This window comes from Tyto alba, unplaced genomic scaffold (assembly GCF_018691265.1).
Source record: "Tyto alba isolate M040663 unplaced genomic scaffold, T.alba_DEE_v4.0 Super-Scaffold_38, whole genome shotgun sequence".
NCBI lineage: Eukaryota > Metazoa > Chordata > Aves > Strigiformes > Tytonidae > Tyto > Tyto alba.
In genome coordinates, this window is record NW_024881313.1 from 2,032,066 (window position 1) to 2,058,589 (window position 26,524).

General features: G+C 39.5%; 1 protein-coding gene across 5 annotated transcripts in view; it reads left to right on the top strand.

Moving 5' to 3' along the window:
• The window catches only part of SATB1 (SATB homeobox 1), a 93,789-nt gene that overhangs the window by 40,878 nt on the left and 26,387 nt on the right, over nucleotides 1–26,524 (top strand). For all 5 annotated transcript variants that reach the window (XM_042801859.1, XM_042801863.1, XM_042801862.1 and 2 more), the window contains 4 exons: nucleotides 5,946–6,057; nucleotides 8,562–9,016; nucleotides 17,451–17,663; nucleotides 26,039–26,194. In XM_042801859.1, the coding sequence (XP_042657793.1) occupies nucleotides 5,946–6,057; nucleotides 8,562–9,016; nucleotides 17,451–17,663; nucleotides 26,039–26,194 (936 nt within the window). The remainder of the gene's footprint in view (nucleotides 1–5,945; nucleotides 6,058–8,561; nucleotides 9,017–17,450; nucleotides 17,664–26,038; nucleotides 26,195–26,524) is intronic.

Sequence of the window (26,524 nt, forward strand, 5' to 3'; positions counted from 1 at the left end):
GTCCATCTGTGGGTTTTTCCCTTATCCTACATGTTTATAGGGCATATGGCAACAAATTCCATTGCATTACTTGCTATAGTTCAAGGTAATGGACCAAGGAATTTAACATAATTCTTCATATGCAATTAAACTGTCCGTTTCATGATTCCTTGTCCAAAAAACAGCTAGTGACTGGATATATTTGGTCTGCTTTTATTTGGAGTGGCAGATGATAATTCTCTGCCATACCAGAACACTAGGAACAACATTTTGCCCTGGTTGGGTTTTTGCAGTACATGGGCTGGCGTAGGCTCAGGCAGGCTAAAATCTTTTGATTTGGGGATAATCTTGTGTTATCTGGTTGGGGCTTGAATGTTCCCTTCTCATTTGAAAAATGTTAACGTAGAGCCTCCTGAGAATAAGCACTCCTAAGAGTTCAGCTTGCATTAAAACTGATGCCTGTGATTTCCATGCAAACAAAAGCCAGTGATAGTGGCTAGGATCAGGGAAACAAAGTTCCTCTGTCTTTTATGAAAAGATCCTCCTCCCCAAATCTTTAAGTTCTGTTCTGCAACTTTATCACTATTCAAAGTAGGTCTATGGACAAAAGCTTGTAGCTTTTCTCCCTCTTTTTTTTTTTTTTTTTTTTTTTTTTTTAAAGCCATGTTAGGGTTGCAGCATTGGAACATGCTACTCTGCTGGTGTCTAGGGATGTAAAGAGGATTTATGGAAGAGAAAATAGAATAAAGCCTTAAAAGTTTGGCTTTAAAAAATGGAGCCAGTAGTTTGACAGATTGTTCAGTAAATGTTCATTTTATTGAGAATTATAAAAAAGGTGCTTAACGCCTCTGTGCCATTAATATAATACATTAAAAGGTTACTGTCAAGATTAGTGTTTCAGCTCCGAAAATTGACTGTAGGGTTTATGAGCAGCACTGTTCATATTCTGCTTGGAAGATGAGGTATCTTCTACCTGCCACTTGACAAAACCATTATGTTGTTACAAGGCTTTATACTGAAAAACTTGATAAATAGTAAAACATAAATAAAATCTCATTTTAAAAGCAGGAGAATAGCTGCTGTCTGTCTTATAGCCAGATTTAGCAGATGCGGGTTTGAATGTAAAACAGTTGTGGAAATAGCCAGTGTCAAACTAGTGCAAAATTAAACTTGTGGGGTGTTCTGTTTTCAGTGCCTGTTATTGTTGAAGTACTCCATTTCAAAAGCATGCATTCCTTCCTACAGAAAAAAAATCAGATTCCTTAGTTGAAATTAATTAGCATTCAGAAACCAGATAGCATGTTTTTGGGTATTCATGAGATCTCTGTTTGAAAAAATGTTTTTAACTTGTAGAAATGTGTTGCAACACACAGATGGGAAGAAAAAGAAAAAAAAAATCTCTTTAGCAAGCACTGTGTGTAAAAGGAATATTACATTTTGCACGCTCCTGATTACCCTGTGTAAACAGTTTTTGACATCTGTCTTTATAGTTTTCGAGGAGAGGAAGACTTTGTTAAAAGAACCATTTTTATACAGCAGTCACCATTTCAGTCTTGCTTTACCTGTATTATGAAAGCAGATGGTCTGCATGTCTTTTGAATATTTATAACTATCAAAAACAATCTCTTGCTATTCACCCTTAGGCTTATGAGATGTCAGGACTGTTCTGGTTGAAAAAAAATCATCTTGGGTGTTTACAGAAAGAGGATTACATTAAGCTGAAATGACTATACATTTTCCAGTTTAATATTTGTCCATCAGCTGTTTAATCGTATTTAGATAATTGTGTAAATAAGTTGTTGCAGCCCTTGCCCCTTCCACTGAGCAGGCTTGAAGCTTTAAACACCGATGAATGAGTTGCAAAAAAGCTTGGATTTTTTTTTTCCTCGTTAAACAACCTGGAAGGCCTAAATAAGTTTTGGTTACAATGCTCCTTTTGAGGGAAATGTTTCATTTGCAAAGGAATCCCCAATATCTAATTCAGCCGAGTTGTTTAGGAAGCTTGTGTGTCTGTTACTCTCTCCTGTTAGCTTGTATTTGTTCTGTGTAAATACCGCAGCCCAACTACCCCTTCATGAGGCATGAAAACAACCTCATTCTGCCCATATAAAAATAATTTTAAGGTTATTTAGGGGAAGTTTTGGGACTGTGGGGGTTAAAAGCTTTTTTGACTGGAAGCTGAGCAATCACTGATAACAGATTTTGCTGTGGTTGGTTGATTTGGCAGAAAAGCATGAACAGTTTTGGTTTAGATGATTGAATTAACCTGATTAACATTGTTTTTGTTGTTTTGCAAAAAGGACAACAGTATACTTTTAGTGATGCCCGAACAATGCTTCACCTGGCTGGGGAGCCGTGCTGGGGGGCAGTGACTCAGAAATGCCCCCCTTGCAGCACCTGCAGCGACCAGCCGGCACGAAGGGCTCGGGTCCTCCCCCTCCCTTGCAGGACGCACCTTGCGTTAGATTCAGGCACACTGTGAGAGGTGTCTGATGCTACCGTTTTGTCAGGTTTCATTCCATGGGCGTATGAGAAGAGTTCTGGTTGAGATTTAGGATATTTCCCCAGGGAGTTCCCCCACTTCTTTGAGAAATGACGGTGCCTGGTTTTCAGATCTCTGTTATTTAATCTTCCTGAAGGAATGGGATTTGGATCAAACTACGCTGGGTGAACCTCAGCTGAACTTCAGATCGAATCCTACCCCTACCTCCACACAGTTGTTGGATGCCTAATTATAATTAACTTATTTGGCTAAAAAAGGAGCACTTGGGCTGCAGCAGATGGTATCATTCCAGAATAGTGGGATTTCTGTGAAGGTGGCACCATTTCAGATGAGATCTCCTGATTCTCAGAACAGGACTGCAAGTGATGTGGTTGCGGGAGGGGAGGCATGGAGAGGGGGGAGAGAGTGATATTTGGGATCTTGAAGTCTCGCAACTTACTTTCAAGGATAAACTTCTGGGAGATATGTTAAGACTGTGGATCTGTGACCAGGTTTTGCGTTCTATCAATTTTCTTCATGATGTGTGAAAAAGAAATCAGATTATGAGTGATGAATGTAATGCATTTGAACATTCGTATGATATATTTATATTCATCATCCTTGTACATGGAAAGCAACTGCCTCTGTGCCTCACAGATAAGGAATGCCTATGTACAGTAGCACCTGAATATGATGTGCTTCAAATACAATCATTTTCATTTTGATCATTGATAAATACAAGCCAAGAAACGGGGACCTCCCCACGTGTAATGACCCAGGAAATAAGAAAAACTTCAATATGTCTCCATTCTAGGTCGTGGATCTCTGAAGACCACTAACCCATAGGATTAATCTTCAGTTTTAGGCCATAAGCATAGTGGGCATTCATATATGTAGATTGCCATTGAAACATTGAGCAATTCTACAACAATAGGAATTACATAGGAATTTCTGCAGCAAAGTGCATCTCTCTGCACTGATGTGACTGCAGGTTTGATGACAATAAATAAAGCATAGAAACAATGAAATTCAATGTTGTCAAGTTATTTTCTGAGTTAACAAGGTAGTAATATTTTATCTGGCTTGTAAAATTTTGCCTTCAGTGAATTAGTAAATAAATCATTGATTCCTCCTGATGAGGATTCTTAGCGCAGGTAATATCACTTGAATGTTTGCATGAAGTGTTCTCAAAGAAAAAGCAGGATAATTTTAATTTTAAACTGTGTTGCTAATGTCTGTGGTTTTGGTTGGTCTAGTTTTTGTTTTGTTTTGGTTGTTTTTTTATCTACTTTGAAGAGTTGGAGTAAAATCCCAATATTAGCCATCAGAGCCTGGAATTCACATTGTGTCAAAGAAGCTAAAATTTCCATCAGTGTTATTTAAACAGACCAGGGCCCTTATTTGGTTGTGAAATAAAGTAACTGCATTGTATTTATTCCTGAAGAAGCAGGGGATGTCACAAACTGCCGTGTCATTGCAATATTTTCTTGGTAAAATGACATTGAAGTGAGGTCTAGGAAATCCTAGATAAACATCTTAATCAATAATAGGTAATTTACTAAAATTATTATTAATATAAATGTTTTCATACTTACTGAAGTTATTTGGACAGGAGAAGACATCTGAAGGGGGCAAAATAAAATGAGACAAGTTTAAATGACATCCACAAAATATGCACAAGCTAATATGGGATGGTGGCCCATTACATGTATAGTTCCCCGTTTTGCACATGCAGATCTTCAGGTTTTGCATGTGCAGTAACTGTGCGTTCATATAATTTACCAGTTCAGATTCAAAGGACTTCTTAAATCACACCTTATGTATCATGTGCCCATGTTTAAAATGGTTTAATCTGTAAAAGAGTTTAAACAATAATTTTGTACGTATTAGACATTAATGACACTGCTATAATATTGGAAATTGAAATTGGGTTCAACTGAGCTTGGTTCAGGTCATTCAAGCTAGGGTTGCAGTAGTCTATTAAGATTTCATTCTCTTTTTATACCACTGACAAAAAGCTTCTAGCTAATTTCAGAAATGCCAGATTAATATCAAGGAATGGTAAAAATTTTGGTGATTCAGAGAAATGTTAAAATAGCTGCCTGGTGAGTAGAGGGTATCCACATTTGGCATAAATAATACTGCATCACTCTAGCAGTTCTGAGCCTCCACAAATAGCTTGTTACTGAGTAATATGTTAGAAAATGGTTATAATGAACTTCACTCAGATCAATAATCAAGGTACTTTTACTCAGAAGCTGAACTAGCCTTATAAAAGAAGACTTATAGTAATATTTATTGCATTTTTACTTGAAACTCTTTTCTTCCAGTGGTTATTGCAGTTTGTATAACAAAGGGTTGATGCTATACATCGATTTTACGAAAGCACAAATATAGCTAAATGTTACATGCTGAATAGAGAAGAAACATAATAATCAGGGCTTTGTCTTCTTGACTGTCATTGTTTTCTCAGTATGCTGGGCAATTCCTGTAGTTAAGCTAAAAGTAACTACTTTCCACACAGAAATCTAAGGGGTGGCAAAGTTCAGTCTATTGAAATTACGTTTGCTAATTTTGTTGTTCATACATCATATACGGAGTATAATTTTCAAGTTGGAGCATTATCTTATTTTGCAAGGCTTAGTCTTAATTGATTTTGTAAAAGAATGTACTGGAACTGAAAGTTTTATGCATTGTGAATTCTACTATTTTAAAATTGGTCAAAACTGAGCAGAAGGTAAATTTCTCACTGTAGCTATCTGATATCTCGAGAACCTTGGAGAGAAAATCATCTCCATCATCCTTTGGTCTATTTTACAGCTAATATTCAGTTACAGAATTAGACATGACAATAAGAGCTTTTCATAAGCCTGTTTCTGTGGATCACTTAAAATACCCTGTTTAGGAAAAGCAAGTCTGGGCTCATTTTGGGTTGATACATACATGTTTTATTCTACTGTAACCCCCCCCTGTATTTTCTCCTACTAATAGGTCATTCAGATAAACTTTCGTCCTATGATTTTCTGGGGTCTGCCCTGTGATAAGTGGCACAAAGGGAGTGGGTACAAGTAACTTGGGGCATTGCTTGCATTTTTGGAGTCAGTGTAGGATTTGTATGCCTGTAAACTTGTGTGGGTGTGGGAAGGGCCAATCAAATTTAAAAGCAGGAATATTACGAACAAAATGCACTTTCAAGATTAGCATCTTCCGTTCAGAGCCCATCCCATTGCCTGATGTTTCTTGGTCAATAACTTTGTTCTTCCCTTAGTACATCTGCTTTTTTTGCTCCCATTTACAATATACCTTGGTTTGTTTTTATGCTCAATTAATGAGTTTTTAAAAGGCTTTTGATGATAGGATTAAAACTGCAATATGGTTCTAAAACTCTAAAAATATCGTGGTTTCAACAATTGAAATAATTTGTGCTTTGACTTATACTGCTCTGTATTACAGATTTTTTTTTTCTTCTCCCCTTTTCACGCAGAGTATGATTTCTTCCATTGTGAACAGCACTTACTATGCAAATGTCTCAGCAGCAAAATGTCAGGAATTTGGAAGGTGGTATAAACATTTCAAGAAGGCAAAAGATATGATGGGTAAGCAAAAAAAAAAAAAAAAAAAAAATTGCTGTGATGGTGGATACATACCATTATGTGTTATGTTGAGGTCTGTCACAGTCATATAAGAAGCCAGGTCCCTTCACAGTAAGTTTAGGATGCTTTTGATGAGTAGATGTAGAAAGTACATATATAGTGAAAGAATTAATTTAAATAAATATTTGCTATTGAAACAGCCAAACTGACATGGGTTGCCAGAGATGTAAAGCTGTCATTCTGCAAATCTAGAGATCTTCTACCGCCCAGAATAATTGTTTTAAAAACCTGTTCCTGTAACTGTGATGGACTGATTTTTTTAATGTATGTATCTTTTTTCTTGCTCTGGCTAATGTATATTTAAAGAAACAGGCTTCTATAACTATCAGTGCCTTCCAACAAGAATGCTGTACTTTTATAAATTCATATCTTTCTCTAAGTTTAGGACCCTGATTTCAATTCATTTTGACAAATAGTTGTGTGACAATTGTTTGCTTGTTGTGGTAAGCACAAGTAAATTACTGGAGAATAAAATCCATCAGTGGGACATATTAATTCTATAATACCTTTTATCCTTCTGTATTGTCCCTTTTAAAAACTATTTCCTAAACCTGTCAGTGTGATTTTGAACACTTTATGTCAGACAATTTCCATGTAGTTTTCAACAGAATGAAGAAATGGGACCTCGATTTGGATTGAATTTTGAGCTTGACTTAGCTTTCAGTATTTGAAGCAAAATCATTCATCTACCAAAACGGGTTCCTTGCCTTTTATAGCTTAAGGCTGTAATGAAGACAATGCATCACTTCTGTGATAATTGCTTGAATTACTATTCCAAGTGAATGGCCCACTTGGGTTGATCTCTACTCTCTGCTAGTGAAAAAAAGGCAGCTTCTTTCCTTTATCAACTTTGTACCTTCTCTGCAACACCGAATGCTTTCCAGACCACCGAAGTTGGTGGTAAGGCTTCATGTGGTTTCGGGTGGTCCGTGTGTGAGGCAGTGGGGGTGACCTTCCCATAGCAGCCCCTCCCGCCTCCATTGCAGCAGCGCTCCTGCATGGGGCGACCCCTGCAAAAATTTTCCGTACGTGACCTACGGTGGGTGCTCTGCTGGGGGACTGATCCAGGTGTACAGTCACCAGACCCCGCTGCAGTAGGATCTCTTCAGAACAACTGGCTTCCTTTTTATTTTTTAAATTTCTGCCCATGGTAGGACAGAGGGGGAAGGTAGGGATGCGAGTGGGAATCCAGGTGCCAATTTCTTCTTCCAGCTCTCACCCCTGTGGAGGAAGGGGTGCTCTTGCACTGAATGACTGTTAGGGAAGATCATAATTACTATGAAAATCCCAGAAACTGTCTTTTTTTTTTTTTTTTTTTTTTTTAAATATGTTTTACTAGTAAAAGAAAAAAATTGCTGTAACACTTTTGCGAAGAGTTCTGGTTTTTAAATAAAGCATATTTTCTTAAGGCTATTTCCAGACCAGCATCGCTAAAGCTCTAGAACTGAGATTGTTTAAAATGAGTGATACACATTGATAAAAAGGAGACTCCTTTACATCAGCCTAGAGTTATTTTATATTTTCTTATCATGCACAAGAGGGGAGCTGGAAGAACTCTTGTAGTTTAAAAAAACTGTGTTGTTAATTAAAAAGGAGGGTGTGTCAAGGCAGATGAGTTAATATAAAAAAAAAATAAAAATTCAACCATGTTGCAAGTCACTGAAAAAACCCATGCATACATGGTTGCAAGATAAAGCAGCCCATCTGTGTAATTTACATAAATTATACTAGTTCCTAGCAGTCCCAAACAATTGATGCAGCATCTAGAAATTAGCAGAGCATGGGGAGGTCTGCACCCCACCCTGCTTGTTACAGATTTCCAGTGGCTGGGAGCTGCAGATGTCACGGCGAGGACACAGTGGGAGGAACAAAACCAGTCACGGGGGGGCTTCTCTCTCTCTGGTCAGGGTGTGCTTCCCCTCCTTGCCCTGGGCGCAGATGCACTTAGGGTTTCACCTGCCTCTTCTGCAGCGCACGGAGCGGTTGCCCATCGGTCGCCTTTGCCTCCTCTCTAGCTGCTTCCTGCCTTGTCTGGAGCCCCCTGCGTCCGTCGCTGGGGGGGACGCGCTCTGCAGCTGCACGCTCGCCTTTGCGAAACCCTCAGGAAGTTAATCCTTTGCCATGCGTGGTTTCCAGCATGTGGTTTTGCCTCTGATGTTCTGCTGATTCCTCCAAGGGCCCAGTGACGATGATGGGCAGCTTGTCGGAAGGTTTTGGGGAAAAAAAAAAAAAAAAAAAAATTCACTACAGCATTATTTGTAGGTAAATTTTGAAGGCAAATACCCACGAGAGTGATGTTATGGGCCTGCTGGTCTAAGATGGAGAGTACAGAACCTGAACGCACCACTTTATATTTGTTTATTTTTATTAGCATGTCTTGCAAGGAGTGTGAAGTGTGTGCTTTTCAGTTTTATGTTGGCTTTTTCAATGTTTCTTTTCCACCGTAGTTGAGATGGATAGCCTTTCTGAACTATCCCAGCAAGGTGCCAACCATGTCAACTTCGGGCAGCAGCCGGTCCCAGGGAACACAGCCGAACAGCCTCCATCCCCTGTTCAGCTTTCTCATGGTAGTCAACCATCAGTTCGGACCCCGCTTCCAAACCTGCACCCTGGACTTGTATCTACTCCCATTAGCCCTCAGCTGGTAAATCAGCAGCTGGTAATGGCCCAGTTGCTGAACCAGCAGTATGCAGTGAACAGACTTCTAGCCCAGCAGTCCTTAAACCAACAGTACTTGAACCACCCTCCTCCTGTCAGTAGATCCATGAACAAGCCGTTGGAGCAGCAGGTCTCAACAAACACAGAGGTGTCTTCCGAAATCTACCAGTGGGTCCGTGATGAACTGAAACGAGCAGGAATCTCACAGGCAGTATTTGCACGTGTGGCTTTTAACCGAACTCAGGTCAGTTGTCTTCCTTTTTTTTTTTTTTTTTTTTTTTTTAAATCAGAGTCCCTTCTTTCTCTCTCTCTGTAGTAATTATCACCTTTTAAGCCTCTCTCCTCATTTCTGCCTTGTCACTTAGCTCCTGTGAATGACCCCCGCTTCCTCGTAAGGATCAGTGTCCATGTTGATATAGTACAGGAATCTCCAGTGATGGGTTTGTTGAAATACCTGCTGTTCTTACAGACACGTTGGTTCCTCTCCAGTTGTGATGGTTTATGCGTAGCTGAATCTTCCCTGAAAAAAAAGGAAATGAACAGCTCTATGCAGAACCATTCACAAAGTCACCCAGCAAATTGCCTTTTGTGTTGCAAAGGTGTATCCCTACTGACCACACACATATGCACTGAACAACCTGTCTTCTTTCGCAGGTGTGCCGGAGGTGGTTTCTTATTCTTGTTTGCATTCATTTTTGTTATTTTCCATTGAAAGTCATAATAACATCTTTTCAGGCTTCTGAAAAGATTAAAAAATAAAAGCTTTATTTTTAGATCATCTACTTTTTCCATGTATTTTTGTAGTTCCTTGCAAAAACAGTAGTTGCGGAGATTGCCAGTGTCCACATCAGAACATATACTTCAGCTCTTCAGTGCAGAAAAAGTTAGCCCTAGCAAAGCTGATAAGTAACACTAAAATGTGTTATTTTTTACACCTGTTTTAGAAGCTAACCCTGTTATAATTTATTCTGCTCTATGAATTTAACTTAATGCCATGTTGCATGGAATTTAATCAAGCAGAAATTATGGAAGAAATGTCAGTATATCCAATGCAAATAATAAGATCTCAAAATTTTAGAAGTCTGCTTTAACAGAAAATAAACTAGGAATTTTTTTAGTAGGAAATACTTAAAAATGACATAGGTAAATTTGATTTGGATTCCATATTTTTAAACTTACGAAATAAGTATTTGTTCATTGTAGAATATAGTAAAAAAAATTATAATTGGGGCTTCTCTTGAAATGTTGATGTTTCTTCTCCCTGCATAGCTTAGAGAATAAAAATTCTATTTCAATGGCACTGGTACCAGGTTTGAATCAGCACGTCATTTGTAATTTTTCTGAATTATTATTGCCTTAAAATTTTTTACATCCTCCTTTAGCTAAAAGAAAGTAGAGTCATGGTGTGAATTCTCTGTAGAGCTCTGTGAGTGTATGTGGCTTTCCTCTTAACAGCAGAGGAGGTCTCCAAGATCGGGGTCTTCCATATGGAATTTCAGGGGATACATGAACTCATGCAAGGATTACCTATGTAAGTTAGGTCCAGGCAGTGTCAGTTGTGATATTTACGAATAACTGGCACAGAGTTTTGTTGTTTAATATTTTAACTATTGATACTATAAAACATTGAAGTAATAATAGGAGCTTCAAGTTACAGTGGTTTGCAGCTGCCGTCTTACCTGGACAAAAAGCCAAGCAAAGAATTCAAAACATAAGTAGTTTATTATATATTTGCTTCTTTCTTATACTTAACTAGAAGCAGTTTGTTTTCTCTCAACTTTCTGCCCCCTCCAAAGTCATCTGTTCGGTTTTTGTCAGCTAATTTTGTATACAGCTTTTAGTCTATCATTTATGCAGGAGCAGACCTGAGATACAGTGATGTTTGGTTCAGACTGGGCATTGAATTTATATGACATGGTATGACAAGATGCTCTTGAGACGTGGTGGATGCAACTGTAGAACCAGATTTCTAGTTAAAATACCGATTCCTGATTACTGTATATTTTTCTTACTACAAACATTATTAAATATTTGTTTAAAGTTCAGTTCTTCCACAGATGTTGTGGTTAACCAGCTTGGTAAAATGTGTTCAAAGTGACCCAAAACTGGGAGGAAACCCCAAAATGAACGTTGAAAACAAATCCCATGAAGAGATATGAAATATATAAGTAATATATTTTGGCAATTTTCAAACAAATCTACTTGAAGGAACACAGAGTGATATCCCTATACCCTACAAACTGTGTTAGCTAATCAGATTAGTATTTGCAGTTAGCTACATAAGATTTGGCAGTATTTGTTAGGTATTGTGGCAAACATAGGGAACAGAAAGGAAAAAATACTAGGAGCGTAGACAATATTAGCCTCATCATTGCCAAGAAATATCTCAGCATACTTTACATGTGAAGCGAAGCCCCACTGAAATCCAGAGGAGTTTGTTGTAGGCACATTTCACCGTTGCAAAACTGAAAATTGTTAATTTTACCCATAGTAACAGCTAATGTCCGAACATAAACGTGGGTAGAGATACCTGTGATTATTATATGAAAACATTTAGATTTGTTCTGCCTTCTGTACTTAAGAATTCATCACAGATTATTCAAGGATACATCACATTTAACTAAAATTAGAGCAGCACTTTAGTAAGTGATGCTATTTGGAAGTTATTTTCTAATATTGATGTAGTATCTTTTGGGTTTTTTTGATTTTTTTTTTTTTTTTTTTTTTTTTTTTGGCTAGAGCAAGTGAAAATGCTTGTTTAAATTCATCTACTGTTTTCTGAGATAAAAAGCTAACTCAGGCTTACCACTGACATTTTTGAAACTGTCATAAGCATATTTGAGCCGTGTCCAGGGACCATATCATGCCATCAGTTTCTAAAGGCAGAAGATCTCACTGAAATCGGTTAGGAGTTCTGAGCAAAAAAACCCTGATGTCAAGATACGGTCTTAGATGAAGGGAGAGATTTGCTTTCAGCGTAGAAGTTAAGGAAGGAAGTGAACTATAAACTAAGAGTAATTTAGCTTAATGTTTTGGCAATAAAAATGGACTTTGGTGGAATTGGCTGAAGATGTTGGCACCTCTTGTTTTACAGACTTCTGCTCTGTGATATGAATACAGAATTCAGTGGTGGTTTGGGGGGGTCAAAGGTGGATTCTAGCAGCTTAGTGTGGTAATTCAACACTTGGCCCTAATTTTCAAGCATTTTTGATTCAGGAGCAAAAATGTTGAGTAGAAATATCTCTACCTCTTCCCATCTCCAAGGAAAGAATTTGTTGACATTACTTTTGAAAACTAAGGTGCCTTTTTTTAATTATCATCTATTCATAAGGCAGAAAATACCTTTCAGTCACACCTCAGAAATTTGAAAGGATGTCCTTAATATCTTCTTGGGTAACTTCCCTCCTACCTTTAACTTCAAAATAGTAGTTTGAAAAACGTGTAGTTCTCAGGAATGTGCCTTGCAAAGTTTAACCAAAGCGGAGCCCAGATAGCTGTAACTTGAATGAAAATTAACATCTATACAGGCACAATCAAACAACTGTTGCAGGGAGAAGAAGTGGTTTCAAAGGGTGGAGCACCCCTTCCCATGAGAAATTTCACAGTGGTCCTTCTAGGAAGGCTTCAGAGTGCAGTGGGGTCTGAAGTTTTATTTGTCCTTCAGCAGTTGCAATTCCAGCTCACTGGCCGCAAAGAAACAGACTGAATCCTGTTAGCACCTCTTTGTAGTGCACCATGGAAAAGTTTGTTGAGTCAGGATTTGTGCTAGCATATCCGAGTTTCACCTCAAGCATGGCTACCAAATATATCTACCAGTCTCTCTGTTTGCTGGGGTAGTTTCAATCAAGCGAGCTGCTTACGTTTCAGTTGCCGTTTGACTGAATTAATAAACATAGTGATTTTTTTTCAGCTGATACCACTGCGCTGTGCAGACACACCTGCTCCCTTGAAAGGGGCGAGTTCAGTATTTTCTTGCACCTCGCTGTCCAGAAAAAGGCATCTGTGATCAGTTCACTGCCCCGGGGGGCACTGACCAGCTGTGGGGTGACGGCACCAATGCGTCGGGGCAGCCCCCCCAAAGCGCGGTGCCCCGTGCCGGCCTCTGCCGTGGCCTCCCCCCAGCAGAGAGGCTCAGCCTGGCCCTGCAGATTTGCACTTGAACCGGGAGGTTCTCTGCTCTGCTTTGTTCTCCTCGAGAGAGCTGGAGCGGAGCATCGGCATTGGTTCGGCTGAACCGACTTCGGAGCCTTCAACAGATCAACAAACTCCTCTACCATTTCTGTCGTGAGTTTGTAAATGTAAACATGAGTCAGGAAACAGAAAAATTTGGGTTCCCACGAGCAAGCCTGACATTTGACTTGAAGGCGTAGCATAGCCTGGTGCATGGCGGGGTGACATAGATGCACTGCGCGAGCAAGGAATCGTGTTAGTCATGGTTGTGGTTGGGACTGTAACTCGGGGCTGCGTGGCTCTGTTTGTGTACGCTTTCAACCATAACATTTGCCGCATGAACTTGGGTGCTGCTGTACGGAGGTGACCTCTCAGCTCCATCTTTGCGAAAGGAGGGGGAGTGCTTTTTGCTGCTTTTGCCATGTCTGACTATTGTAATTTTTCTGCTTCCCACCAGTGACAGTTTTTCATCTCAAGGTTTTTGAGTACTTCGCAGTGTTTCTGCCAGATACCTTTTCTCTCCCCCTCCTTTCTACTTCACCCCCATGCTTGTTTAAAATATTAGCTGCCAGGATACATTGCCTTTCGTTCATGTGTAATGCCTTTTCTCATATGTGAAAACTTCTGTGTATTTAGGACTGTGCTCATGCTAATTCTGGGCAATTGCTATTTCGAGGGAGAACACTTGGATGCAGCAAGCGGCTCTGTGTAATTTTAAAACAAAATCTAAGTTTACACAAACCACCTTCTCGGGCACTTTTTCCTTCTTCCACTTTGTCTTTGGCACACTTTATTTTCCAGTAAAATGAAAAATGAAGATGGATTATTCAAAATTGATAACAGTAATGGACCATCATGTAATGTTTTATTGAATTTGAGTTCTGTAAATTATGTGGTAGAGAGAAATTTGCCTGCTTAAGTATAACAGAAATTGCCACTGTATTCATATAATTCTTCGTAGTGTAATTTAAGAAAAAGCACACTATCCATATCACTATTGAATAAAAGGTAAAAAGGTGCTATTACACCATCATGACAGCTCTCCTCTTGCTACTAAGCGACATAGATAAATGTGTCTGCTTGTAGCTTTCTTGGCTGGGATCCAGGCTTGTGGGTGGAGCTTGTGAATAATCTTCCACCTGGACAGGGGGTGGGAGCACCCTGCAAGGGAGAGGGATAGCGTTCAGGGATGTTCTGCCTGTTTTGGGGAGGCTTGGGCAAATTGCAGTTTTCTTCTGGGAGCTTTGAAGTTCTATCAGGCTGATAAAATCTCTTTGAGTCAGTGATTACGTTCAAAGGGGAGACAAACTGGGGGCCAGGCAGGCAGTGTTTTTGTTCATATTGGCAGACGCTTTCATTTATCTCCATTTTTTAAGAATTCATAATTAGCTTTTCAAAGCCCTGATAATATTTATTGAACATTTTTGTGCAATTAGTAATGAATTATATTTGTGATGACATGTAAACTTTCTTTTTTTCAATGGGACCTGGTAACATTTTAAGGAAATACATTTCCAGAGTGAAAAGAATACAAGGGAGGAGCAGTGAGGAGGACTCTGAGCCTAACGGTGTTTATAATCTCTATGCAAAACAGCGTTTACCTTTTGTGCAACCTGAGGTACAACTTCAGGAGATCACAGCAAGACTTGTATCTTGGCAAACCAGTTCAAGCCTGGTAAAATGAAGAGTAAATCTCTGCATGGCAGGATGTGAGAGCTGAAGTTTTCTTTCTAGGATTTTCCCATTTTACATCTTGTCTAAGAATCTTTAGCTGAAGTTTTGTGCTCAGAAAATTGATGCAGTAGCAATGAAGTAATATTTGAAGCCGGCAAACTGAACTGTAAGACTTTGCCTGCACCTGGTACTACACCTTATTTTTCATGTTATTTCCTCACATATTCTGACCTTTAGGTTCAAAGCTCCTAGAAGCAAACCCCTCCTCCTTGCCTTCTCCCTGCTCTCTCATCTTCACTCCTCTCTCTGCATCTGTGTCCTCTGCTCTGCTCCCAGCTCATGCAAAGAGTCATGGCAGTGATGGGGAATGAATACTTAATGGCATTTCTAATCACCAGGAGGTGTCCTGCAGCAATGGTTACACTGACAAATGCAGGAAAAACACAAAACCCAATTTTCTTTGTTTGCTTATTTCACTAACGGGAGAAAAGTTATACAAGAAAAACAGCCTTTTCGGCTTTTTTTAGCTGTGCACTATGTGGCAAAGGATTATACGAGCGATTATTTTCTATTATGGGCTAAAGTGTTTTTCAAGGACATTTCCTGTGGCTGACAGTAGACTGGCTGTAAGTAAGGAGCCTCCTCTCTTGCCAATGATCAGTCCACTTGAGTTTTTCTTTCTTCTTTTTAATCCTGGTGTGGCTGTTTTCAGCATAGTAGCGGTCAGAAATCCCGTATGTTTACACCTCCATCATACATACTGTGCTCTGCAGGTAGCTTTGCCTTGCCTCCAGTGGCACAGAATCATTTTTAGCTCCCTTGGAAGATGGGTCGTGTAGCCCTACCACTGACAAACAATAGTAACTGTGGGTTTGAGTACTTAGAAGTAGAAAAAAATTGTAGACAAGAATTTAATATCCACATTTGCTAATAAGTAAATTTATTATTAGGCTAATCATGAAGAAAAACTTTTAAACTTATACTCCACCCAAACGTGACTTTTGTCTGTAACTCATTTATTTACCTTCTGAGTAGCTTCTGCCCGGATACCAGAAAAGAGCAGGGATGAAGAATAGTGGTAAGAAAGTATCCCCCGAGGATTTTTTTTTTTTTTTTTTTTTTTTTTTTTTTAATCCTCCTCCAAATTAGTTTTCACGCTTAGTGCTGTAAGACTGACTGTGTTCTCCATCCCATTTCCCTCTTACGTGTGCAGGCACAGGCAGGGCCACGAGGATGACACTGGCCCCAGGGGAGTGGTTAGCACCTCTGTCCTCATCGACCCTGAGAGATGGAGGGGCGACGGGGCAGACGCAGAGCTCAGAGCCGTGCTGGGTGGGCTCTGACCCTGCCTGAGGAGAGCAGTGGCTTTGCAGCTGCACCCTCGTGAGGGGCTTTTGCCTTTGAGAGAGGTGACAACCTCCGTAGGTGCTCTGAGCATCAGACTTCCCTACAGAGGATGCTGGTGCCTGGGCCGTCGCTTTCTGTTGTGCTCCCTTAGGAGTGGGTATCTTCAGTCAGGATTGCCTCTCTTAGTTAGTTTTAGCTTTTTTATTGCCTACCTCCCTCCGTCCATTCTCCTCTCCATTATCCAAATAACTTTCAACAGTTCTTTAGGAAAAGAAACGTTGGATTGTGTTACTTCTTTAAAATCACATGCGTGTTCCCTTGTTACGCTAGCAACAAAAGCCTCTCATACCAACTCTCTCCTTGTCGCAGCACGGCAACGGCACTTATTCTAAAAAGAAGTTCACATTTGCTTTTGCAAAAGTTAGTTTTCTTATCATCACCTTGTTACTTCAAGACAGTAGAGTATTTGGTAAGCCTGACAAATTTAAAAGGAGGATTTGGCAGGGGGGAGTTTTCAATAACCTGTTGACATTCAAGTTGTTGCACTCACAGGTTCGTAAATATTTCATCTTTTAGATTAATTAGGTGTCCTAGACTGGCAGGCCTGCTCCATTGATGAGAACCAAGGTGAAATTATTACCTAGGAAACCCGGTGTGGTCCGTACAAGCCGCTGGCGGCGTGCTGTCGTTTGCAGCCTCTGGCTCGCCGCTACGCGTGCGCTCTGTGCGGTTCTCCTCTCGTTCCCCGGTGCTCGCTTTATCTGTCGTTGCTGGACCCTGAAAATGGTCAAAGGACACCAGTGGTAAATGGATGTAAGAAATGGGACCTGCAGAGCAGGTGCTCGAATAAATAACCCAGGCAATGGACGGGGATCCAACAGTGAGTTTCCTCGCCTGTTGTTAAACTCTGATATACAACTCTCAAAACAAAATATTGACTTATAAAAAATATGAACCTCAGTCAGTTAATCAGTACTTTAGGAATGTTGCGAGTTTATTGTCTCAGGTTATTTGTGAAGTATCACTTCCTTTCAAAGAGCTATCTAAGCTGCTAGAAATGTGGAAAGCCATTTTTTCAGGTTGGCTATGCGTTTTGTCTGGGAAGCCTGAGAACACCCCCGTGTCATGCTTCTGGACTATCTGTATTTCACTTATTCTTAACGTCTTGTGATTGTCTGCCGACTGTGAAAGATTTCATGGCAAGTTAAGCTGGTAAAAGGAAGGAGACCTATTACACAGATTCAGTTTATGTTCTATGTGAAACAGATGCTTAATAAAATTAAGGGTACAATTGGGGCTGTCTTCTCTGCTACCTAAAATGCCATTAATACTTTCTTATGTGGAGTGAATAGTGCATTTGATGCTCTTCTCCTCAGCCCAGTGGAAAGAAAAGAGAGTACTGATAAGCAGTGGCTTTGCAGAGCACAGTTTTACAGGCACTCACCTAGGCTAACTCCCCAGCGTATTTTTTTCTTCCTTCCCTACAGGGCTTGCTCTCAGAAATCCTCCGAAAGGAAGAGGATCCCAAGACTGCTTCGCAGTCCTTACTGGTAAACCTTCGGGCTATGCAGAACTTCTTGCAGCTGCCAGAAGCCGAACGAGATCGAATTTACCAGGACGAAAGGGAAAGGAGCTTGAACGCAGCCTCTGCAATGGGCCCTGCACCTCTCATAAGCACACCGCCTAGCCGGCCTCCACAAGTAAACCACTCTCTCTGTCTTTGAGATTTGCTCGTGTTTTCTCACTGTCCTGCCGGGTGATGCTTTTCTTAAAAAGAAGAAAGCTTTTACTGTTGCATTTTTTAAACGCTCATAGAGTCATTATTTGCAGTGCATATCACAAATTAAATTTAAGAAATACGATGGATGATAGTAGCAGTTTATTACTACCTATTTTCTAGTTTTAAGATAAATTCTATCCATCCCTACAGAGTTTTTTGCTTGTTTTATTGAGATATGAGCTTTCCTGGGCCTGGAAGATGCTGGCTTTTAGCTGTCTTCTGGCTTTTTACTATAATTCTCAGGTGTTGTTTTTAATGTTAGAGGTTCAAATAGGGATTTTGAAGGATTTGGACCACTGAACTGACTGGGAATGAAAGCAGAAGCATGAGTACATCGTATTGCCTTAGAAATTATCTTCCAGAAAACGAACAGGTAAAACTAAAGGGATGGGGGAAAGAAGACTCCATCCCAAAATGCTGGGAACACTTTCGCCAGGTGAAGCTACTGACAACTGGATAACATAACAGACTTGCTATATCCATCACTCTGAAAGATTTGGATATGTTCATCAAAGCTTCATTTAGTGAAATGAGAAATGCAGGTGTGAGCCATAGGAATGCATAGGATTTCCACAAAGAAGAAACGTGGTTGTGAAGGAAACACCCCAAAAAACTGTATCTTTTCTGAAATACTGTGCATTGCTGTGGTTCAAGATTCATACCTATGCAAAGACAAAACAAACCAATCTGCAGATATGTGGGAATCATGTTGTATACACAGTCCAGATTTATTACACAAAGCAAGGCTTTGGGGCTGTAGGAATTTTGTGATGGTTGGGTATATAAACACAGAGCAGTTCTTTGCTAACCAGTCTTAGGCTTGTGCCTATGACTATATTCCATAACCTTTTTGAATGCTATAAATTCCTCGAGATTATTTTTCTAATTTTCCTGCAGCTAATGGATACTAAGGACCACACTAAAGTAACAAATAACAAAATTGTAGGAAAAGGGAGGACAAAAGATCACTTTGACCAGCTGCAGTACTTTTCACAAGAAGAGAAAAAATTTTTAGCAGAAAGAACAGACTGTGCTAATGGTCTACTTTTGTTATCATTTAACTGAGTTTAGTCTGTGAAATCCACTATAGATACTCTTCGAGATAAAGGATGAGAATCTATTTACATAGTAATGCTTTAGTGGGAAATAATTAAATATAGATAACTGTGTTTAAAATAACATTTGAGTTTGTTTTAATATCTGTACCTGCTCCCACAGCCCAGGTAATTCAGAGCAAAGGCTAACCCTCCTTCTTAACTTATCTCTTTCTGCCAAGGTAATGTCTCACTCTGTCTCAAGTGGTCTTGGGCAATTTCACAGCTAAAGAACAGAGTTAATTACAGGACCTTCCAGAAGGATGTCAAGTCAGAGGTAGTCCTTGTATTGGTTTTAATTCGCACTTTAAGCTGTATGAATCCCTTGCAGCCAGAAAGAAAGTGAGACTTAGGGGTTTTCTTAACTGACAAAACATACTGTAAGCCCAAATTTAGGGGTTGGAGTGGGGGGATCTAACTGTCTCTATTGTGCTCGTGTTCATAATTATATTTCATTTTTTTTAGTGGGAGTCAGGAGTATAGTTAACCTAATTGCGACGGTTCAAAGTGGAAACAGCATACAGTTTTGTTTCGGTCCTTTTCTAAAGAACAGGTCAACAAGGAAATCGTATAGACTAATACTTGAGGTTTTCAGGACAAACCAGTTATTTTTCTAGTTGTTATGTTGTTCTCTCTCATTCAGCAAAATATATGCACTGTACCTAGTGGATGAACCAATGATGTAGAAACCTCGGAGTTGGGATTTTGTGTGACCTTTTTACATGTTGCCACCTATAAATACATGTAGCACTTGCCACCTGCTAGTAAGTGTTCAGAGCCTTAAGTTTGAAAATTGAAATGTCTGTGTTGGTAACATAAGTACAATATTTAATGCTAGAAATAATAATGAAATTATTCTAGTTCTTGCACTGACAAGTATAGCTTTACAAATTGTAGCAGAAATAAATTATAGTCAGGATACTGCAAAATTATTAATGCAAACTACTACTCTACTCTGATATCCCCCCCAAATGTCCACAGTTTATTGAATATTTGATACTAAGGAAATAAAACTACTAGCATCCTTACTACTAAATTTATTATAAGCAATTATTTAAAGTTCACTATACAGAAATACAGCATAATATTTTTCCAGTTTGGCTGTGATCTTCTTGGATAACTATTGAAATACAAAACAGACCATTTATCCTGACAACAGAATTTACACAAGAGCCAACATATTTAATATTAAATCTTTAGACCAGTGTATCATTTGAAACAATTAAACTATGAAACCATGAAAAATGGGAGCTAATATGCAACACATGAAGGTTTATTTTGCAATTGCAAGTTATCAGTTTCAGAAGGATGTGAAAATAAACATCCTGAAAAGGATCTATTTTGCATTTTTGTGTTGCCAACTGGTGGCCAGACAGTAGAGCAGACTTAACCATTTAGCAACTGAGCTTGTTCTGTGTGAATTTTGCATCCTGTTGCATGCAAAACCAGAAAGTGTGACCTTGGAGGTCTGATAGGATAGTAGGAACTCACCAAGCGTAAACCCTGGTGCCTGAGTTAGAAGGAACTGTGTTTAATTTATCTAATTTTTACAGCATTCTTACTAGTTGCTAGTTGAGCTAATGTATCTGGATTGTTTCCAATTATTTTTTGAAATCCTTTAAGAAGCTCTTTGTCCCCCTTACTTTTCCCTTTCTCTCTGACTTAAACAAAAAAGCAAAATCTTACCCTTTTTTTTTTTTTTTTTTTTTTTTTTTTTTTTTTTTTTTTTAAACTGAAATCATTAGCCTCTAATGCATGAGCTTCTGGGATACGTGTATAGCCCTCTAAGCTGGTCAAGTTGTAAAAGTCTGCTACTGTCTTCCACACTGGCGGACTGAGCGTGAGGAGACAGCATATTCAAGGATTTTTCCCTTGGACATTGTTCATCTTGACACCTCCGGGGTCAGTAGCCTGTCTGTCAGGCTCTTTCCTGGGGCAGTGGAGTTTATAAATGTTAGCATCTCCATCAGGTAGGTACTGCATGGAGACACAGTTTAATCTCTCCAACCTAGAAGGAAGAAAAAAAGGTCCTTTTTGTTCAATATATATATATATTTTTTTTTTTTTTTTTTTTAATTTCCACCCCCTGCCCGCCCCCCCCTTCAACACCTTACTCTTGCAGATCACCTCACATAGGTCCTATCTGGGTGTCCCTACGTGCAGTTTAGAGGATGAGTCTAATACATATTCTGTGGGAACGAGAGACTGTGGGGATACTTCAGAGGATTTTGAATGTGGAGCTATGTTCAGGACTGAGTTCCTCAGGGATGGCCTCTTCCTCTCACCCGGGCGGTTTGGGATGTGGGGGAAAGAGGAATCCCTCCTCCTTGGTACAACCTGGGGGAAGGATGGAGACAGGTGATCAAGTCACGGATTTTCTTTTCCCACATATTCTGGTTAAAGATTGTTAGCCGTCCTGCAGTTATGAACACTTCCTTCTCAGGACAAGTAATCTCCGTTTCAGCAGAGTTGAGGAAGAAATCCTTCTTACCACTCATATTCCCCAAAGAAAATTTATTCTAACTCTTGAGGCCCATTATCATCCTGTGTAAAAACAGAGTACACGTAACGTCAAGAGCAGAATGTAATTTTAACAAGGCAATGTTTCAAGAAGTAGCTACAAATCTTGCATGAGTCATGGTTCTGGGTACTCAATTGACAAAAATACTCATTTTCATAAATATAATCCTGGCATCCCTCTGACTGCAGATAAATTACAGTTCCTTCACACTAAAGCAATTTCAGCTTGGATCCCAGAGATAGGATGTCACTCTTGAAAGATTGGTCTTGAGGAGGACACTGCTTTGCTGGTGTTTGAGGTCCAGTGAACCTCCGTTGCCAGAAACTCTGGATAATACCAGCTCCTGTATAACTTGATGTTGGAGCCTTGGCATTCAAACACACACGTACCATATATCACCACCAGCAAAATTTTTATTTTTAAGTCTGCAAAATTTGAGATTTGGGTTGATAGTCTTTGTGCCAAGTTGCATTTTAATGAAAGTAAAAATGAGCAAAATAATGAATACAACCCTCTCACCCCCCCACGAAAACCACCATGGAGGAGAGTTAATGGAAACCCTGACACTTAACTATAACTGCACTTCCAGGCGCCACTGTAATAATGGAGTAGTAAACCTTGTCCTGATAAAAGCTGTTCTGAAAGCAACAGCGTTTATTGTACCTCCTGTGCTATTTGCAGAGCAGAACTGAAAAGTAGTTTGTTTTGCCTGGAATGAACTACTTTATGAATTTTAATGTACGATGTAATATTAAAAGCTAAACCAGGATTAAAGAAGATTTTTGTTCCCAAGCTAAAACAGTATTTATGAGAATGTGTTATAGAAGATTTTTTTTTGTTTCAGTTTCGATGAGGAAGAAATGAGCTTCCATGTTTGTGAGAACCTCTTCAGATTGGTTTTTCCTTCTATAACAACCTGCCCTTTGTTTAGGAAAATTTAATTAATCCAGAACTTCTTGTTACTGTAATCAGCCTTATTTGATGAGGAGATACATCTGGACAGGTCAGGAGAGGATGGATGCATTTTTTGGTTTGGTTGGTTTTTTGTTTGTTTTTTTTTGGTTTTTTTTTTTTTTGGTTTTTTTTTTTTTTTTCTTTTAAATACTTTTTAAAAGACTAAATTGATTGATGATAGGAAGATGGCCAAATGAATTTACAATTCTCAATGTGTTACATATGTAAAATAATGTTCCCCCTGTTCAGTTAGTGTTTGTAAAATTTGGTTACTGTCAAAAAAAAATTTAGCTGATCTATGGTTTCTTTCCTAACCAGAAAATGTGGCTATAAGCGTGGGTGGGGTGGGAGGTTGTGCTTAAGTGTGGATGAGATGAGAGATTATGTTTTGTTTTGTTTTTCTCTCCAAAATGAATACTTTTTCCACCTCCTCTCCCAAGTCCTGAAGTTGCACTGTTGAGGGCTTTTTTGTTTTCTGTTCTGCTTTTTTGAGGAGGAGGGTGTTTTTTCAACGCAGCTTCAAACAGCCTCTGTCTTGAACTCAATTCTAAATTCAACACAACAGCCTAGATGCTTGCTATGTATAAATTATGAAACATTTTTATGTATGGATATTCTCCAAGAGGTTAATTAGCATTATTGCATGGAATTCATCAGACCAGAGCAGACCAATGGTCCATCTAGTCCAGCCACAGTCTATACCTGATCTTTGAAGAGAAATTATTAAGAGGCAGGGGAAGAATTTTTATACTTATCCAATGACGTAAATCGGAGAGGGAGAGGGTATGGCTGTGATCAACAACTCTTGATAATCCCCAAACCCATCATTTTATAACTTTAAGACTTTTATTCTTCTGAAGCTCATTGGGCTAATATGGCTTTTTGATGCAGATATTAGTGTTTTCTGTCGTTCACTTCCTAATTCAATGTCAACAGAAGGCAATAGGAGTTTTGTTTGTTTGTTTTAACTTCAGTGACATATTAGATGCCTTTGAGTTTGTTGTACCTGTATAAAGATAGATGTGATTTGCCAGCCAGAATGAGGATTTTCAATAATTCCCCTGGGTTAAATGCATATCTGTATTAAATTGAGCATTGAAAAGTGTGGACCAAGATGCACAGTTTAAATTATATCTCCAATGTGGTGTGTGAATCTTGGGTTTTGATGATCTGGGTGTTCACAGCTCAGTGAAGTGGTCTGTGAAGTAGTGCTACAACATGAAGCTGTCTTTTGAAGCTGTGTAGCAATCAAAAAGGCAGTGTGCTTACAGAAGGAGAGACATTTTGATCAGGATCACAAGAGCAAAGTTGTTTCCTTCCCAAAAGATACCGTGGACTTGTGTGCTAGCTGAATACCTTTGTTTTCTCATCTTCCTCTCAGGACCCTCAAAGAATAGTTACAATACAGAAATATTTATTTGTGAAGGACTGAAATAACTTTGCCAAAATCTAAACCTGAAGTCCAAGAAGGTGGATTGGCGAAGCCATCACTTTTTAATTTTCTAATTTAGTTTAGCCTGGTTTTTACATGCAAGCAGAGAAGGCTGTCTCCAGTTGTATATTTAACACCCCCATTGGCTGTCAGTCATCTTTTAGCGAGTCCTTTTCATTTTGAGGTTATAAAATTGCCACTGATTTTGTAATTTTCAAATAATTTCACTGTGTGGTGTTCGGGAGATGCACCTGCTCTTGCGGCCCCATGCTGATTTGCCCAGCGTGAGGCATGCATTTTCCGGCTCTGCGGTGGGAGGAAGGGAGGTTCGTGGTGCTGCTCCTCACACTGCCCACTGCCTGGTGCCTCAGACGTTTCCGAGTAGCCGTTGGGCCAGGCATGGCCATCCTCTACTGCCGTGTCGCCTGTAAAACGTCACACTGCAGAAAAGGAAACACATCACGCTCCAGGTCACGGCTGCAAAGAACCAGTCGTTTTCAGCTGAAAGCAAATCACGTGATAAGCCATATGCCACATTCTGGGATTTTTCCTTCGTTCCCCTTTTCATTTAGGAGTCCTATTTTCAGACACCAGAAAGTGCTAATGCCTGCCATAAGGAGACAGGTGGAAGTGTGTAAGGACACCTCGTTCTTGCTGGGGTTTTGCCCCTTGCAGCTAATGGGCACGTGTTAGCACAGCTCCTGAAATGCCGGGTAGACAAATCAGGCTCAGCAAAAGCGGCATGCACTCCCAGTTTCTGGGCTAGATTATTTTACCTGAAAAGCACTGTGGAAGGTGGTTAACACAAATTGAGCGTGACATTTCTAGGAAAAAATGAGCTGATGATTTGCCTAAGTATGTCTCTCACCCAAACCCTTTGACTCTCATATCGTGGGACCAGTGACACATGAAAGCTCATAGAGAGTGAGATTAGAAGATGAATTATCATGTTGTCATGATTTCCCTTTGAACCTCAAGGGACTTTAGAGCACAGGAAGATGCTGACTTGCACTGGATTAAACTGATAGTGAAAGTGTGGTTTTAGACACATACTTAAGAGTAGGCTGAATCACCCTCTGGAAGTGCCAAGCTCTGTCCATTAGATTTAGAGGTAGCCTGAATGACTAACTTAGACTACACATGTAACTTCTGAATGACTAAATTAATTCAGCTCTCAACAACCTCAGTATGAACCAGTAGGTTTGAATCAAAATCTAAAGGTTTGATTTTGCATCGTCACCTTGTGGGTTCTTGGTAGATATCCAGTCTTTCCTCTGGTCCACTTTTGGATTAGTGGTCCATTAGGTCCACTGATCTTGGGCAAGCATTGCAAGAGTAGCTGCTAAAGAAAGACGTTATCCTTAAGTATTGAGAATATTGTAGGATAAGATGAGTACCTGCTGATTTCTTGTACCTCTCAAATGATGCTGCAGAAACTGCACTGTAACCTTGGTGGGATGATTCTTGGTGTTGAAACATCGCTTCTGTCATTTCCAGAGGATGAACGAAAGGATAGTCTCCTGCACATCACGTCACTACTTATGTATTTTTTGTTGTTTTCTTTAGTGCTGAAGATGTAGCATAGAGGTGGTAGTGTAATCGTTCTGTCTTGTTTTCATGTTTGTTTGTTTGTTTGTTTTTTAATGTGGATTGCAAGAAGAATAAATATTTGATGTATGTAAGTGAAATACAACTAGAACTAATAGTTTTAAAAAAGCCCTATCTTGATTTCGTGAGTGGTTAAAATATGCATTATTCTAAACTATTGCTTTCTTAAAAATGGCTTAATATTTAAACAGGTAAGATAATATTTTAAAAAGTTAAATCTAAAGCCACAACTTTTTAACATTATCATGCATTTGAGTGTACTGGACATAAGTCATGAATCAAGATATATCTGTCAGGTTTTTATTTCATTAGAGATTCTTTTATCCTGCACTTACAATTTTCACTTAATTTGCGTGGGGCAAAGAAATGTAAGGATTCACAAGTCTCTACAAGACTGTTTGACAGGTTTCGACCTAATTTGTTTTATGACATTGAAATCCACAGTGGTCAGTTAATGATAACTCATATTTTAGATGCTCTCACCTGTTACAATATGCTGAATTTTCTTGTATCCCAGTTGCCTGAACCATGGATAACTTATAACGTTAAGTCTCTGAAAAGCTGAAAGAATATCAGAGCAAGATTGAATAAAAGGAATGAAATGGAAAGGGGAACTACTTGAGGAGGGAAGGAGAGGAAAATAACTTTTTCATAATGAAAAATGTCTCATAAAATATATTTTCTAGGTCAAAACTGCTACTATTGCTACAGAGAGGAATGGAAAAACAGAAAATAATTCCATGAACATTAATGCTTCCATTTACGATGAGATTCAGCAGGAGATGAAGAGAGCTAAGGTTTCTCAAGCACTGTTTGCAAAGGTTGCGGCAACCAAAAGCCAGGTAAAGTTTGCCCCCCGCTTTTGACCTTTTTCAGTGTGAGTTATGACGAGCAGCTGGGTTAGCACACCAGCCCAGTGCCACAACTCGGAGCTCCTTGCTGAGTCCGAAGGTAACCTCTGGTTACCCTTGACTGGGCAGGGTTGAGAAGCAGCTTCCCGAGACACATCCCTCCCTCTGCCCCGCCAGCGAGGTGACTTCGCTGCGTGCCCGTGGGTCTTGCACGGCTCAGAAAGCATCCATTTCATCAGTTCTTAGGTGGCGTGGATGTGGCAAAAGCTCTGGGCGAGCTCTGTGTGCTGCTGTCGAATTAATCTCGGGGCTTTGGTGGTT